Source organism: Protopterus annectens, chromosome 13.part0, assembly GCF_019279795.1.
Source record: "Protopterus annectens isolate FY-2018-M chromosome 13.part0, PAN1.0, whole genome shotgun sequence".
Lineage (NCBI taxonomy): Eukaryota > Metazoa > Chordata > Ceratodontiformes > Protopteridae > Protopterus > Protopterus annectens.
The window spans coordinates 192,280,603-192,295,267 of record NC_056747.1 but is presented as its reverse complement, the minus strand read 5'-3'; the positions used below and the strand labels follow the sequence as shown (position 1 = coordinate 192,295,267).

Sequence of the window (14,665 nt, the reverse complement as noted above, 5' to 3'; positions counted from 1 at the left end):
GCAAGAAAAACTGAAGAAAATGGCGTCGGCTGCATCTTTTATACCCCTGGCGCACTGACGTCAGGGAAGAGGCGACAGCAGCCGACACCGGACCGAGACTTTGGAATTCAGGCCGACTGCGGGTAGCCTGCCAGCAGGATAACCCAAGTGTAATTACTGCAACAGTGAATACACTCGAACATCAACGTTTATGGTAGGTACACAGCTGTACTTTAGCCACCTTAGGCCTAAAGGAAGCCTATCTGCGCATCCCTTTCAGGGACTCATGCAGCAAATAGCTACGTTTCAGGGCGGGATCTGTGCATTATCGGATGTTCTTCGTGTTTCACTGTTGCAGTCATTACATTTGGGTAATCCGCTGGCAGGTTGCCCTCAGTCGGCCTGAATTCCAAAGTCTTGGGTCCTGCATCGGTTGCTGTCTCCTCTTCTATGACGTCAGGTCGTCAGGGGTATAAAACAAGCAGCCGACGCCATTTTATTTAGTCTTTCTTGCGCTGTGCCCGAAGCAGAAGCATTTCGCAACTGCCGGTCGGCCGACTCCTCAAATATTCGAGTTTGAGTTTCAGAACTGAAGTCTACAGTAAAGCGAAGTACCCCGTTGGGGAAACTTTTTTCCTGATCCATACCGATATCAGAAAAAGTTAATTGTATTACTTGTGGGAAGCAAATACCTCATAAGGATTTCCATTTATACTGTATTGCTTGCCTAGGCCCTGATCACAACTTGCCTGGCTATCGGTTTTGTGCTAGATTTAACCAACGCACTATTAAGCGTCTGTATATTTTTGCCTCAAAGTATTTTGGAAACAGATTTTACTACCCAGAAATGTTGTCTGATAGCAATCGCTGGTACTCAGCTGCTTTCGCAGTCTCTGATACCTGCTACTTTAGAGTCGCAGGCCTCTACCGACACCCATGTGGACTCCGGCATGCCGCGAGATACTCAAAGTATTGGACCCACGGATGTATCTCTCGGATGGGTCCAGAGCCGCTGAGCAGGCACCAGCTTCTGAGGGTGTATTCAGGCCTCAACATCTTTATATCAAACCGACGACAGCTGCAAAACCAAAGACGAAACCAACTTCTAAAACTAAAAAAACGACGCATGAGCCATGTGCACAGGGCCTGTATGCCTAAAAAACAGATGATCAAAATGGCTGAAGACCACATTACCTTTATCAGCGGTTCCCATCCCCCTCCAGGTAAGAGGCCTAGGCTTCTTCAGATCAGGTTTCTATTTCTTCGGATTCCTCTTCTGATCAGGAATTATGTATACCTCCTATGAGGATTCTAATGCAGAGGAGTTTATACCATCTGCATCACCTCCTGAGGATTATTCATTTGGAGAAACCTTGCATACTTTGAGGGAGCATTTTCACTTGGAGAGTCAAGATTTCTCAGAATCAAAAAAGAGGCTCAGGGATATCCTTCTCCCTCAGCACAGGCCTTTAGCCATACCCCCTGTTTTAGACAATGTGGATGATGTGTTTTCGGAGTCAAGCTTGACACCTGATTCCTTACCTCCGGCTCCCAGCAAGCCTGACAGATATTACAGGGTCCCTGACTCTCACAAATTTTTATTTAGAAACCCTGCTGCTTATCCTAAAACTATTTCACAGGGTCCAAAGGGAGTTAAGGCCTCAACAGCAAAAAATCCTACCCCCTCTGACAGAGATTCAAGGACACTGGATAGATGGGGAAAAAAGGTTTATACATTTGCAACCTTGGCAATTGGGGCCTTAAACTGCCAGTTTCATATGCTCAAGTATCAACAACCTGTAATGGGATTGCTGAAACAGAAAATTATGATGATTTCTGAATGTGCAGAAAATAAAGAATTGCAATGAATTATTGCATGCAGCTGAACAGGTTGGAAAGCATACTTTGCAATGTGGTTTTGATTCCTTAGAGGCCTCCTGCAGGGCCGCAGTTACTGGATCTGTGATTAGGAGGCATGCCTGGCTAAAGGAGCAAAATTTGCCTGATCATGTTAAAGCTAAATTACTAGATGCACCTTTACAGCATGATACACTGTTTGGTATTAAGGCAGAAGAGGTTTTAAAGAAAATGGAAGACAAAGCTAAGTCTATGCAAACTGTAAAAGACTTCTTACAAGTGCAGCCACTAAGATTCAGTAGACACTGGTCTACAAAAAAATTGGTCCTTTCCTGTGTCAGACAGAGCTCAAAGGGGCAAATCCCAGACGCCCTAAGGGTTCCAGATACCAGGCACAAGATTCATACAGGTCAAAGCAATGAGGCGCTCCCACCTCCAAATCTGGAGAAGATAAAGGGCAAACTTGCAGAAAACAGTCCCAATGACTTCCCTCTGCCTTCACCAAGCACTTATCTTTTGGCAGCACCCTTAGGGGGAAAATTAGCAATTTTTGCTCAAAATTGGCAGTTAATAACCCAGGACAAGTGGGTGCTAAACATAGTATCACAGGGATACAGATTCCATTTCCATACTCTGCCAATGGTAAATGGTTGGCCAGATCTGCCAAAAAATCAATGGGCAGAGGCACAGAAACAGGTTACGTCCCTCATGAATATGGGGGCCATTCAGCCAGTACCAGAACAGGAAAAAGGACAAGGTTTTTACTCGACTGTTATTGGTACCCAGAAAAGATGTGGCCTGGAGGCAAATACTGGATTTATCTATTTTGAACACACACCTGGACATTCCAAAATTCAAAATGCTGACTTTGCATCAGCTTCTGCCCATGCTGGGCAAGAATGCTTGGCTGGTGACATTAGACCTGAAAGAGGCATACCTGCATGTTCCAATAAGGCAATCGTGCAGAAGATATCTCAGATTCAAGGCTGGCTTAATGCATTACCAATTCTATGCACTGCCCTTTGGCTTATCTACTGCGCCCAGGGTCTTTAAAAAGTGCCTGGCACCAGTAATTGCATTTCGCAGACAAAGTAGTATTCAAATATATCCTTACTTGGACGACTGTCTCATTCAAGCAGAGAACAAGGACATTCTTCTTCAACACTTGGTGTTTGCAAAAAGGCTTCTCACATGTCTAGGGTACACAAACGAAAAGAAATCACAACTGGTACCCTCTCAAAAGATATAACATTCCTGGGTGCAGGCTTGAATACAGCTGCTCAGATGGCTTACCTCATGCCAGACAAGCAAAGGCAACGGACTACTTCAAACTGATGCAACAAAAACCCAGTTATCTGCAAGACAAATTCTGCAGGCTTTGGGCTTCATGGCATCCTGCAGCCTACTGATTCGATATGCAAGACTGCATATGAGGAAACTTCAATGGTACCTAAAAAGTTCATGGAGTCAGCATTGTCACAGTCTGGAAACAATGATTCCTCTCATTCCCTGCCTACAACAGGAGTTTCTGTGGTAGGCAAAGGTACTTCACCAAAACATGGGACGGGCCTTCACTCTACCTCCTGCCAGCCAAACCTTAACAACAGACGCATCAGATTATGCCTGAGGGGCCCACATGGGAAGATGCATTTGGACCCTAAAACAAATGCATCTACATATCAACCAGAAAGAGATGCTAGCTGTTCAAAATGCCCTGACAGCCTTCAAGGACTTACTTCATCCAGGACAACTACTGATAAAGATGGACAGCACCATGGTCATGTGGTATATAAACAAGCAGGGGGGCACGCACTCATACCCCCTTTGCAGGTTAGCCATGGCACTGTGGGACACAGCTTTGACTTGCCAAATACATATTCAAGCTCAATTCCTGCCAGGAAAACAAAATACTCTGGCAGATGATTTAAGCAAAAACCTTTTGGATCCTCACGAGTGAAAACTAGATCCACAAGCATGATAAAAAAGAAATGGGGAAGCCCAGACATAGATCTGTTTGCCTCCCCTCAAAATTATCAACTGAAAAGATTCGGCACAAGGACTTATCACAGACAAGCATGGAAAGTGGACGCCCTATCCTTCAGTTTACACCTTTCCTCCACTGCCTGTTCTTCCCAAGGTCCTCCTAAAAGTCAAACAAGAGAAACCAAAGATGATAGTAATTGCCCCGGACTGGCCCCACCAATACTGGTACCCAGTCCTAAGGAACTTGTCTCAATACCCAGCTTGGACCTTACCTCAAAGACCTCAACTACTGTCCCAGCAAAACAAATCAGATCCTGCACAACCAACTCCAGACACTGAACCTGGCAGCATGGCTGATCATGTAGTTATACAAACAACACCTCTCCGTAAAGCTGTGATGGATGTCATTTTGGAAGCCAGAAGGCCTAGTCCTAGAAAATTTTATGCTGATAAATGGAAGAGATTCTGTGCTTGGAATCAAGCACAAGGAACTGATACAGCACAACCGAATATTCCTCCGTTATTACAATACTTGACTGAGATGCTTGACAAAGGCTTATCTTTCTCATCAATTAAAATCCATGCCTCTGCCATTTCGGCTCATTACAATACAGAGCCACCAATTTTTTCTCATCCTTTACTAAAGCAGTATCTTAGAGGAGCCAAAAATTTAAGGCCTTCTAGAAGATTGCCAGTACCTGCATGGGACCTCAATTATGTGTTGGAAAAGCTCACCCTGCATCCATTTGAACCAGCTGCTACTGCTGATTTAAAGTTCTTATGGAAAACTGCTCTGCAACTAGCAGTTAATTCAGCAAGAAGAGTCTCAGAGCTACAGGCACTCATGGCTGTGGAACCTTTTATCATATTTTACCCAGACAGGGTCTCTGACAACAAATCCAACATTTATGCCTAAGGTGGTTTCCAGTGTGGCTCTTAACCAAACTGTTCATCTGCCAACCTTTTATCCAAATCCGCAAAACAAGGGGGAGAGAATTCTGCATTCCTTGGATGTGCACAGACCGCTAAGATCCTACTTGAGCAGGACTAAACCTCTAAGAAAAACTGAGCAATTACTAGTGACATATGCTGCAGGATCAGAAGGAAAGGCTATTTCAAAGCAGACTGTTTCAAAGTGGATAAGCCACTGCATTAGTTTCTGCTACTTACGCCGTGGTAAACCTGTGCCCAAGGGCATTAGGTCTCATTCTACCAGATCTGCAGCTACTTCAGCAGCCTTTCTCAGAGGAGTACCAACCAAAGACATTCTAGAGGCTGCTACTTGGAGTTCTGTCCACATCTTTACAAAGCATTATCATTTGCCTCTCTACTCTAAGTCCAGGGCAGGCTTTGCCACTGTAGTTCTGCAGGGCCTTATAGCCGCACCTAATGCTGTGTAGCTCCAGCCTCTCAACCATAGCTTTGGGATTCTACCCAAATGTAATGACTGAAACAGTGAAACATGAAGAACAGAGTACAGTTGTGTACACTTACTGTAAATGTAGATGTTCGAGTGTATTCACTGTTGCAGTCCAGGTTACCTGCCCGCCATCCCCCTTTCATTCTGGAGTTTCTTTCCTTCTCTATCTTCTACAACCTATGTGGTGTATTTGCTTGTAGATGAAGGTAAAGTTTATATTGATGCATGTATATATATTTTTGCTACCTTTTTGAGGGCACCTGACATCTGGGGCAAGAAAAACTAAATAAAATGGCGTTGGCTGCTTGATTTATACCCTTGACGACCTGATGTCATGGAAGAGGAGACTGCAATTGACGCAGGACCCAAGACTTTGGAATTCAGGCCGTCTGAGGGCAACCTGCCAGCAGATTACCCAAATGTAGTGACTGCAACAGTGAATACACTCCAACATCTACATTTATGGTAAATGTACACAACTGTACTTTCTCTGCACTTCCCTTTGGCTTATCCACTGCTCCCAGTCTCTTCACAAAATGCCTGGCTCCACCCATTGCCTATTGCAGACAGTGAAATATTCAGATATACCGTTACTTGGACGATTACCTGATTCAGGCAGTCAGGAAAAGCTGTTGCAGCAGCAGACATTTGTAAAGTACATTCTAACATCCCTGGGGTACACTATCAACAAAAAGAAATCAAAACTAGTCCCCAGTCAAAAAATTGTATTCTTGGGAGCAAGCTTAGACACAGCAACCCAGATGGCATTCCTTACTCCAGAAAAACAAGCCTATTTGACAGGCTACTTTGCTCAAATGGCCACCAGAACCCATCTATCCGCTAGGAAAATCCTACAGGCTCTAGCGTTCATGGCCACCTGCATTCAACAAATTCCATATGCCAGACTGCATATGAGGAAACTTCAGTGGTACTTGAAAAGTCTTTGGTGCCAACATTCTCGGGACCTGGAAACTATCATACCCTTGTCTCATGACATTGTTTCTTTGGTGAGCAGCAGCATGCAACCACAACAAGGGACTACCCTTTACACAACCCCATGCCACCTAGACCCTAACCACAGACACATCAGACTATGCCTGGGGTGCACGTTTGGACGGCAGGTGCATTCAGGACCACTGGAGTCCAAACCAAATTCATCTGCACATCAACAAAAAAGATATGTTGGTTGTTCACTACGCTCTGACTGCTTTCAGATCCCTACTCTCACCAGGGCCCCTTCTAATAAAAACCGACAACACCACAGTGATGTGGTACATCAACAAGCGGGGGGAGCCCACTCTGCAGGCTAGCGATGACCCTGTGGAACACGGCCTTGGCTATGCATATTTACTTTCAAGCAGAATTCCTGCCAGGCAAACAAAAAACTCTGGCAGACTTGAGCAGAAATCTCCTAGACCCACACGAGTGGCAATTAGACCTCAGCACCTTCAGCCTTCTAACCCAGAAATGGGGTACCCCGAAGGTGGACCTGTTTGCCTCCCTTTCCAGTCACCAGCTCAGCAAATTCTGCACCAGGGTACCTCACAACAAGGCTTGAAAAGTTTATGCCCTATCCTTCTAGTGGGTAAACCTCTCAAACTATGCATTTCCCCCACTGCCGCCTCTTGCAAGAATACTACTTAAGATAAGGCAGGAAAGACCAAGGGCAATCCTGATTACCCCAGACTGGCCATGCCAGCACTGGTACCCACTACTGTGCAGCCTGTCACCAGTGCCACCATCGCTCCCCACCCTAGATCCCAATTCTCCTCACTCAGCAGGAGGGACAGATCTTGCATCCGCACCTGCAAACCCTGAACCTTGCAGCCTGGCTTATTCCTTGAGTGGCCAGCCTAAGCAAACAGGTGCTGGACATCATTCGTGAAGCCAGAAGACCCAGTAGAAGGAAATCCTATGCTGTTAAGTGGAAAAGGTATTGTTCCTGGATTCACTCTAAAGGAGTGTATACCGCACAGCCCTCCTTACCTCTCACTCTGGACTACCTAGCAGACGTACTCCACAGAGGCCTGTATTTCTCTTCCATTAAGATCCATGCCTCTGCCATCTCTACTCATTACAGCACTGAGACGTCTCTTTTCTCTCACCAAGCCGTTCCTGAGAGGGGCCAACAACTTAAGACCACCAAGAAGAGCCCCCCACCCCTGCTTGGTACCTTAACTTTGTGCTGGAAAAGCTCACGCTACCTCGTCAGCCGAGTTAAAATTCCTCTCTTGGAAAACAACCTTGCTTCTGGCCATCACTTTAGCTAGAAGAGTGTCTGAGCTACAAGCACTTATGGCTGTGGGAGCCTTCATTATTTTTCATGCTGACAGGGTCTCCCTCAGGAGTAAACACTACTTTTATGCCTAAAGTGGTGTCCAGTGTGGCTCTCAACCAGTCTATCCATTTGCCCACCTTTTTCCCTAGCCCTCAGAATAAGGGGAAAATGAACCTGCACTCTTTAGATGTGCACAGACTGCTCAGATTCTACATTGATAGGACTAAGCCCTTCAGGAAATCTGAACAGTTTCTAGTCATCTTTGCACCAGGGGCAGAAGGCAAGGCCATTTCTAAACAAACCATCTCCAAATGGATAGCACACTGTATCCATTTCTGTTACAAACACCATGGGAAACTACCCTTTCAGGGGGTCAGCACGCGTTCTACTAGGGAAACTTCAACCTCTACAGCCTTTCTCAGAGGAGTCCCTACCAGGGACATTCTAGAAGCTGCTGCTTGAAATTCTGTTCACACCTTCACCAAGTATTATCACCTGCCTATCTTTTCCAAATCACGAGCGGGTTTTGCAACAGTAGTCCTGCAGGGCATACTAGCCAGGCCCAACTCTTCTTGACTACCTCCACCCATTCTTCAGCTTTGGGAATCAACCCAAGTGTGATGACTGCAACAGTGAAACACGAAGAACATAGTACAGTTGTGTACACTTAGCATAAATGTAGATGTTCGAATGTATTCACTGTTGCAGTCCTGATTTCCCACCCTCCAGCCCCCTTCTCTCTATCTCTCTTACTCACCCCTTACAGGGCTAGTGGTATTTACTTTTCTTGGTGCCCAGAAAGGGCAAAGCCTGGAGGCCAGTACTGGACCTATCTATTCTAAACACATACCTGGATATTCCAAAATTCAAAATGTTGAGTTTGCAGCAACTTCTGCCCATGCTGGGCAAGAAGGCTTGGCTTGTAACTTTAGACCTAAAAGAGGCATACCTGCATGTCCCAATCAGACAGTCATGCAGAAGATAACTCAGATTCATAGCTGGTTCAATGCACTACCAATTCTCTGCACTGCCCTTTGGCTTATCTACTGTGCCCAGGGACTTCACAAAATGCCTGGCACCAGTAATTGCATTTTGCAGACAGAGGAATACAAATATATCCTTACTTGGACGACTGCCTTATAAAAGCAGAGAACAAATACATACTACTACAGCATGTGACGTTTGTAAAAAGATTATTAACATGCCTAGGGTACACAGTAAACGAAAAGAAATCAAAACTTGTACCCTCTCAAGAGATAATATTCCTGGGTGCAAGCTTAAATACAACTGCCCAGATGGCTTATCTCACGCCAGACAAAGGCAACGGACTACTTATTTCAAAAGGTTGGCAACAAATACCCAGTTAACTGCAAGAAAAATTCTGCAGGCTTTAGGCTTCATGGCTTCCATCTGCTATTCCATATGTAAGACTGCATATGAGGAAACTACAATGGTATGTAAAAAGTGTTTGGACTCAACATTGCCACAGCCTGGAAACAGTAATTACACTCATTCCCTGCCTACAACAGGAGTTTCGATGGTGGGCAAGGGCCTGTCACCACAACAAGGGGCAGCCATTCACCATACCCCCAGCCAGCAAACATTGACAACAGAAGCATCAGATTATGCCTGGGGGGCCCACATGGCGGGAAGATGTATTCAGGGCTCATGGTCCGCAATCCAAATGCATCTACATATCAATCAAAAAGAGATGCTAGCTGTTCAAAATGCCCTGACAGCCTTCAAGGATCTACTTCATCCAAGACGACTACTGATAAAGACGGACAATACTGCAGTCATGTGGTACATAGACAAGCAGGGAGGCACACGTTCCTACCCCCTTTGCAGACTAGCCATGACTTTGTTGGGACACAGCATTGACTTACCAAGTACATCTGCAAGCACAATTCCTGCCAAGAAAGATAAATACTCTGGCAGACTGAGCAGAAACCTCATGGATCCCCACGAGTGGTAATTGGATCCGCAAGTCTTCAACATAACAAGGAATTGGGGATGCCCGGACATGGATCTATTTACCTCTCCTCACAAATGCCAACTACAGAGATTCTGCACAAGGACTTATCACAAGTAAGTATGGAAAGTGGTTGCTCTATCTTTCATCTGGAAAAAAACAGTATACACCTTTCCCCCACTGTCTCTCCTCCCCAAGGTACTCCTAAAGGTCAGACAAGAGAAGCCAAAAATTATAGTGATTGCCCCAGATTGGCCCCGCCAGCACTGGTACCCAATCCTAAGGAACTTGACTCAATGCCCAGCATGGGCATTACCTCAAATTCCTCACTTACTGACCCAACAAAACAATCAGATCCTGCACAGCCAACTCAGGACCTTAAATCTGGCAGCATGGTGGATAATGTAGCTTTTCAAAACACACCTCTCTCAAGCGGTTATGGATGTTATCTTGGACGCCCATTACCAGAAAATCTTATACAGAAAAATGGAAGAGATTCTGTGCTTGGAACCAGGCACAAGGAATTGACATGATTATTCCAAATATCCCTCAGATTTTGCAATACTTAACTGAGATGCTGGACAAATGCGTATCCTTTTCATCAATTAAGATTCATACCTCTGCCATTTCAGCTCATTACAATACAGAGCCACCTATTTTTTCTCATCCTTTATTAAGGCAGTACCTCAGAGGAGCCAAAAACTTACGGCCTCCAAGGAGATCACCAGTACTTGCATGGGACCTCAATTATGTTTTGGAAAAACTCACTCTGCCTCCTTTTGAGCCAGCCGTTACAGCTGATATAAAATTTTTATCGTGGAAAACAGCTCTGCTCCTAGCAATAACCTCTGCAAGACGAGTCTCTCAACCTCAGGCACTCATGGCTGTGGAACCTTTTATCATTTTCCATCCAGATAGGGTTTCTCTAAGGACAAACCCCACTTTTATGCCTAAGGTAGTGTCCAGTGTGGCCCTCAACCAAAACTATTAATTTGCCTACCGTTTATCCAAACCCACAGAATAAGGGTGAGAATCTTCTGCATTCTTTGGACATAGACAGCTGTGCTTCTACTTGGACAGAACCAAAGCTTTCAGAAAGACTGAGCAATTATTGGTAGCATATGCTGCAGGATCACAAGGAAAGGCCATCTCAAAGCGGAATATTTCAAAGAGGAATATTTCAAAGTGGATAGGTCACTACATTTGTCTGTGCTATTCTCAACATGGCAAATCAGTGCCTAAGGGCATTAGGCCATATTCAACCAGAGCAGCAGCCACTTCAGCAGCCTTCCTCATAGGAGTGCTAACCAAAGACATTTTAGAGGCTGCAACCTGGAGTTCAGTGCTTTTAGAAAGCACTACCACTTTCCACTCTACTCCAAATCTAGGGCAGGCTTTGCCACTGCAGTACTTCAGGACCTCATAGCCACTCCTAATTCTATTTAGTTCCAGCCTCCCAACCTTAGCTTTGGGATTCAACCCAAGTGTATTGACTGCAACAGTGAAACACGATGAACATAGTACAGTTGTGTACCTACCATAAATGTAGATGTTCGAGTGTATTTACTGTTGCAGTCCAGGTTACCCACCCACCATCCCCCTTATCTTTGCTGGACCTTATCTGTACTTCTCTATTCTATGCAACCTATGTGGTGTATTTGCTTGTAGATGAAGGAAACTTGTTACTTAGTGCATGCATGTTTTATTGACATTTTTAGCCTACCCTTTTGGAGGCACCTGACATCTGGGGCAAGCAAAACTGAAGAAAATGGTATTGGCTGCATCTTTTATACCCCTGGCGCACTGACGTCAGGGAGGAGGTGACCACAACCAACGCCGGACCTAGTCTTTGGAATTCAGGCCAACTGTGGGTAGCCTGCCAGCAGGATAACCCAATTGTAAGGACTGCAACAGTGAATACACTCGAACATTTATGGTAGGTACACAACTGTACTTTCTACATTCTTCATATGTTAAACCTTGGGAATCTCTCATTGAGTTGGACTGCTGTTTTGGCACAGCAATGACCTGTGACAGGGCAGGGAAGAACTAAAGATGGCATGGGCTAATGTTACTTCTGTGCAAGGTAATTTAAATATATCCAGTGAAAGTTGACATCTATACTGCTTAGGTGGAAATGTGCTCAGCTGTAAAAATCAAACACTACCAGACTGCCTGGCACAAAGACCCCTTTTGTATGACTGCAGCAGTGATCACAATCGTATGTCTTGATAAGTTGTGTAAACAGTTATATATTTTGTGCTATAACTTATATTTTGGATAGCCAGTACACTTATAAAAGAGATGAGTGAGTTTGTAGTTTGCTTAACTTAAGTTTTCTTTTTGTTTTGCAGTTAACAACACATCAAGAATTGTGGGCATTTATAGTAACAAACTTAGCCAGTGTTTACATCAGGGAAGGAAACAGACACCAAGAGGTAAGTTTGTGTAGTATGATACTGTCATAATAACGGTGATATTCAGTCCATATATTTCTAGTTAATCACTGTATATTAATCAGATCAGACAGTAGTAGTAGAAGTAGCGAACGTAAACTCAAGTCAAAAAGTAATAATAGAAAATATATAATTCTACAGCATTACTAAGTGGTCGAAAGTAATCCAAGCATGGTAGGCAGTCTGTTTCCAGTTGAAAATCTTTGCACAGGCCACTGACGTAAGCGATCCAAGTAAAACAAAAAATAGAGTAATAATTTCCTCTCAAGCTTTCTAAATATATATATATATATATATATATATATATATATATATATATATATATATATACTTTTTATCAGGCTTTTTAACCAGCTACTTAGTTAATGACTAAAACTACCTAATTTCTCAGGCCCAGAGATCGCACTACACCTAGGAAACAGACAACCAAAGCGCATTCTCAAGCTCCCATGCCACAGAAACAAATGCTTAGAATGGCTGAAGACCTTATTACTTTAATTAGGGGAAGCCAGCCTCCCCCCTCTAAAAGGCAAAGATTTGATTTTCTTTCTGATTCTACAGACCGTGAGTCCGATGACTCTGACCCCTGTAATTATCAGGACATACCCTTATCTGCCTATGAGGATACAAATGCAGAGGATTCCATTCCCTCTGTCCCCCGCCCCAAGGACTTTTCTTTCGGTGAAGCTTTGCATACCCTAAGAGAGTATTTCTGCTGGGAATGCCAGGACTACCCACAGTACAAAAATAGACGCTGGGAATTTTTAGAGTTGCCTCAGCGCAGGCCTCTAGCTATACCCCCTCTTCTGGATATTGTAGATGATGTTTTCGTGGAATGCAGTCTTACCCCTGATACTTTACCACCAGCTCCTAGAAACCCTGACAGGTGCTACAGAGTACCTAATTCTCACACATTTCTCTTAAAAAATCCCACTGCAGATCCAAAGAGCATTTCCCAGAGACCTAAAGGTGTTAAGGCTACTACAGCCAAAAACCTTATCCCTTCGGGCAGGGATTCTAGGGCTCTACACAAATGGGGTAATAAGGTATATGCCTCTGCAACTCTTGCCATCAGGGCTTTAAGTTGCCAGTTTCACATGTTGAAGTACCAGCAGCATATTATAGAACTAATTAAACAAAAAATGTTGTTGATTCCTGATTGTGCAGAAAATAAAGACTTACAAGAGTTAATGCATTCTGCAAACCAAGTTTGTAAACATACTTTGCAGTATGGTTTTGATTTTTTAGAAGCATCTTGCAGGGCTGCTGTCACTGGGTCTGTTCTGAGAAGGCATGCTTGGTGAAGGAACAAATCTTGCCAGACCATGTCAAAGCAAAATTACTATATGCTACATTAAACCAAGAATGTTTGTTTGGCTCAAAAGCAGAAGTTCTTAAAAAGATGGAGGAAAAAAGCTAAATCTATGCAAACTGTTAGATTTCTTACAGGTACAGCCACCTAGATTCAGTAGGCATTGGCCTTCAAAAAACTGGTCCTTTCCAGTCCCTCCCATACCTTCTCAGTCGAAACCCAGGGGCAACATACCACAAAGACTACAGTCTCAGGGTATGCACAGATCTAAACAATGGAGTGCTCCCTCCTCAAAAACAGGGAGTGGTAAGCCACTCCCTTATGGAAAAGGTTCACAATGACTTGTCCTTCATCCTTCCCAGCCATGCCCAAGTACTTGCAGCCCTAGGAGGAAAACTTGCCCTGCATGCAAAAAACTGGGGGTATATTATCCAGGACTGATGGGTCTTAAACATTGTGTCCCAAGGGTACAGATTCTACTTCAACTCACTGCCACCCCCAAGTGAATTGCCAAACCTTTCTCCAAACCAGTGGGCAGAGGCCCAAAAGCAAGTACTTTCACTTCTTAGAATCAGGGCTATTTAACCTCTTCCAACAGAGGAAAGGGGACAGGGTTTCTACTCCAGACTGTTCCTGGTGCCCAGAAAAGAGAACTCTTGGTGCCCTTGTCTGGATCTGTCAACTCTAAAACACCTTCCTGGTGGTACCAAAATTCAAAATGCTTACTCTCCAGCAGCTGTTTCCTGTGCTAGCCAAAGACTCATGGCTAGTCACTTTAGACTTAAAAGAAGCTTATCTGCATATCCTCATAAGGGAATCTTGCAGGAAATATCTACGTTTCAGGGCAGGCACTATGCACCATCAGTTCTCTGCACTTCCCTTTGGCTTATCTACTGCGCCCAGGGTAGTCACAAAGTGCCTGGCTGCAGCCATTGCATACTGCAGGCAGAGAAATATTCAAATGTACCCATACTTGGATGAATGCCTGATTAAGACGGACAATCAGGAATTGCTACTTCAGCACCTGACGTTTGTAAACAGACTCCTAACTTCTCTGGGGTATACCATTATCAAAAAGAAATCACATCTGGTACCCAGCCAAAAGATTGTATTCTTGGGAGCAAGCTTGAGCACAACTTCCCGGATGACATTCCTCACTCCAGAAAAGCAGGTTTATTTGACAAATTACTTCAAACTACTGGCCACCCAAACCCAACTGTCTGCAAGAATAATACTTCACGCCCTAGGGTTCATGGCCTCGTGCATTCTAATTCCATATGCAAGACTGCATATTGGGAAACTTCAGTGGTACTTAAAAAGTCCCTGGTGTCAACATTCTCAGGACGTGGTAACAGTGATTCCGATCATTCCTTGCCTAAGGACAGAGTTCCTTTGGTGGGCAGAGGCT

The 14,665-nt window shown here is 44.3% G+C and overlaps 1 protein-coding gene across 1 annotated transcript in view; it reads left to right on the top strand.

Annotated features, from left to right (window-relative positions):
- The window catches only part of MAU2 (MAU2 sister chromatid cohesion factor), a 2,634,229-nt gene that overhangs the window by 1,726,119 nt on the left and 893,445 nt on the right, over positions 1–14,665 (top strand). Inside the window, exon 13 of the mRNA XM_044090765.1 lies at positions 11,844–11,927. Coding sequence (XP_043946700.1) covers positions 11,844–11,927 — 84 coding nt within the window. The remainder of the gene's footprint in view (positions 1–11,843; positions 11,928–14,665) is intronic.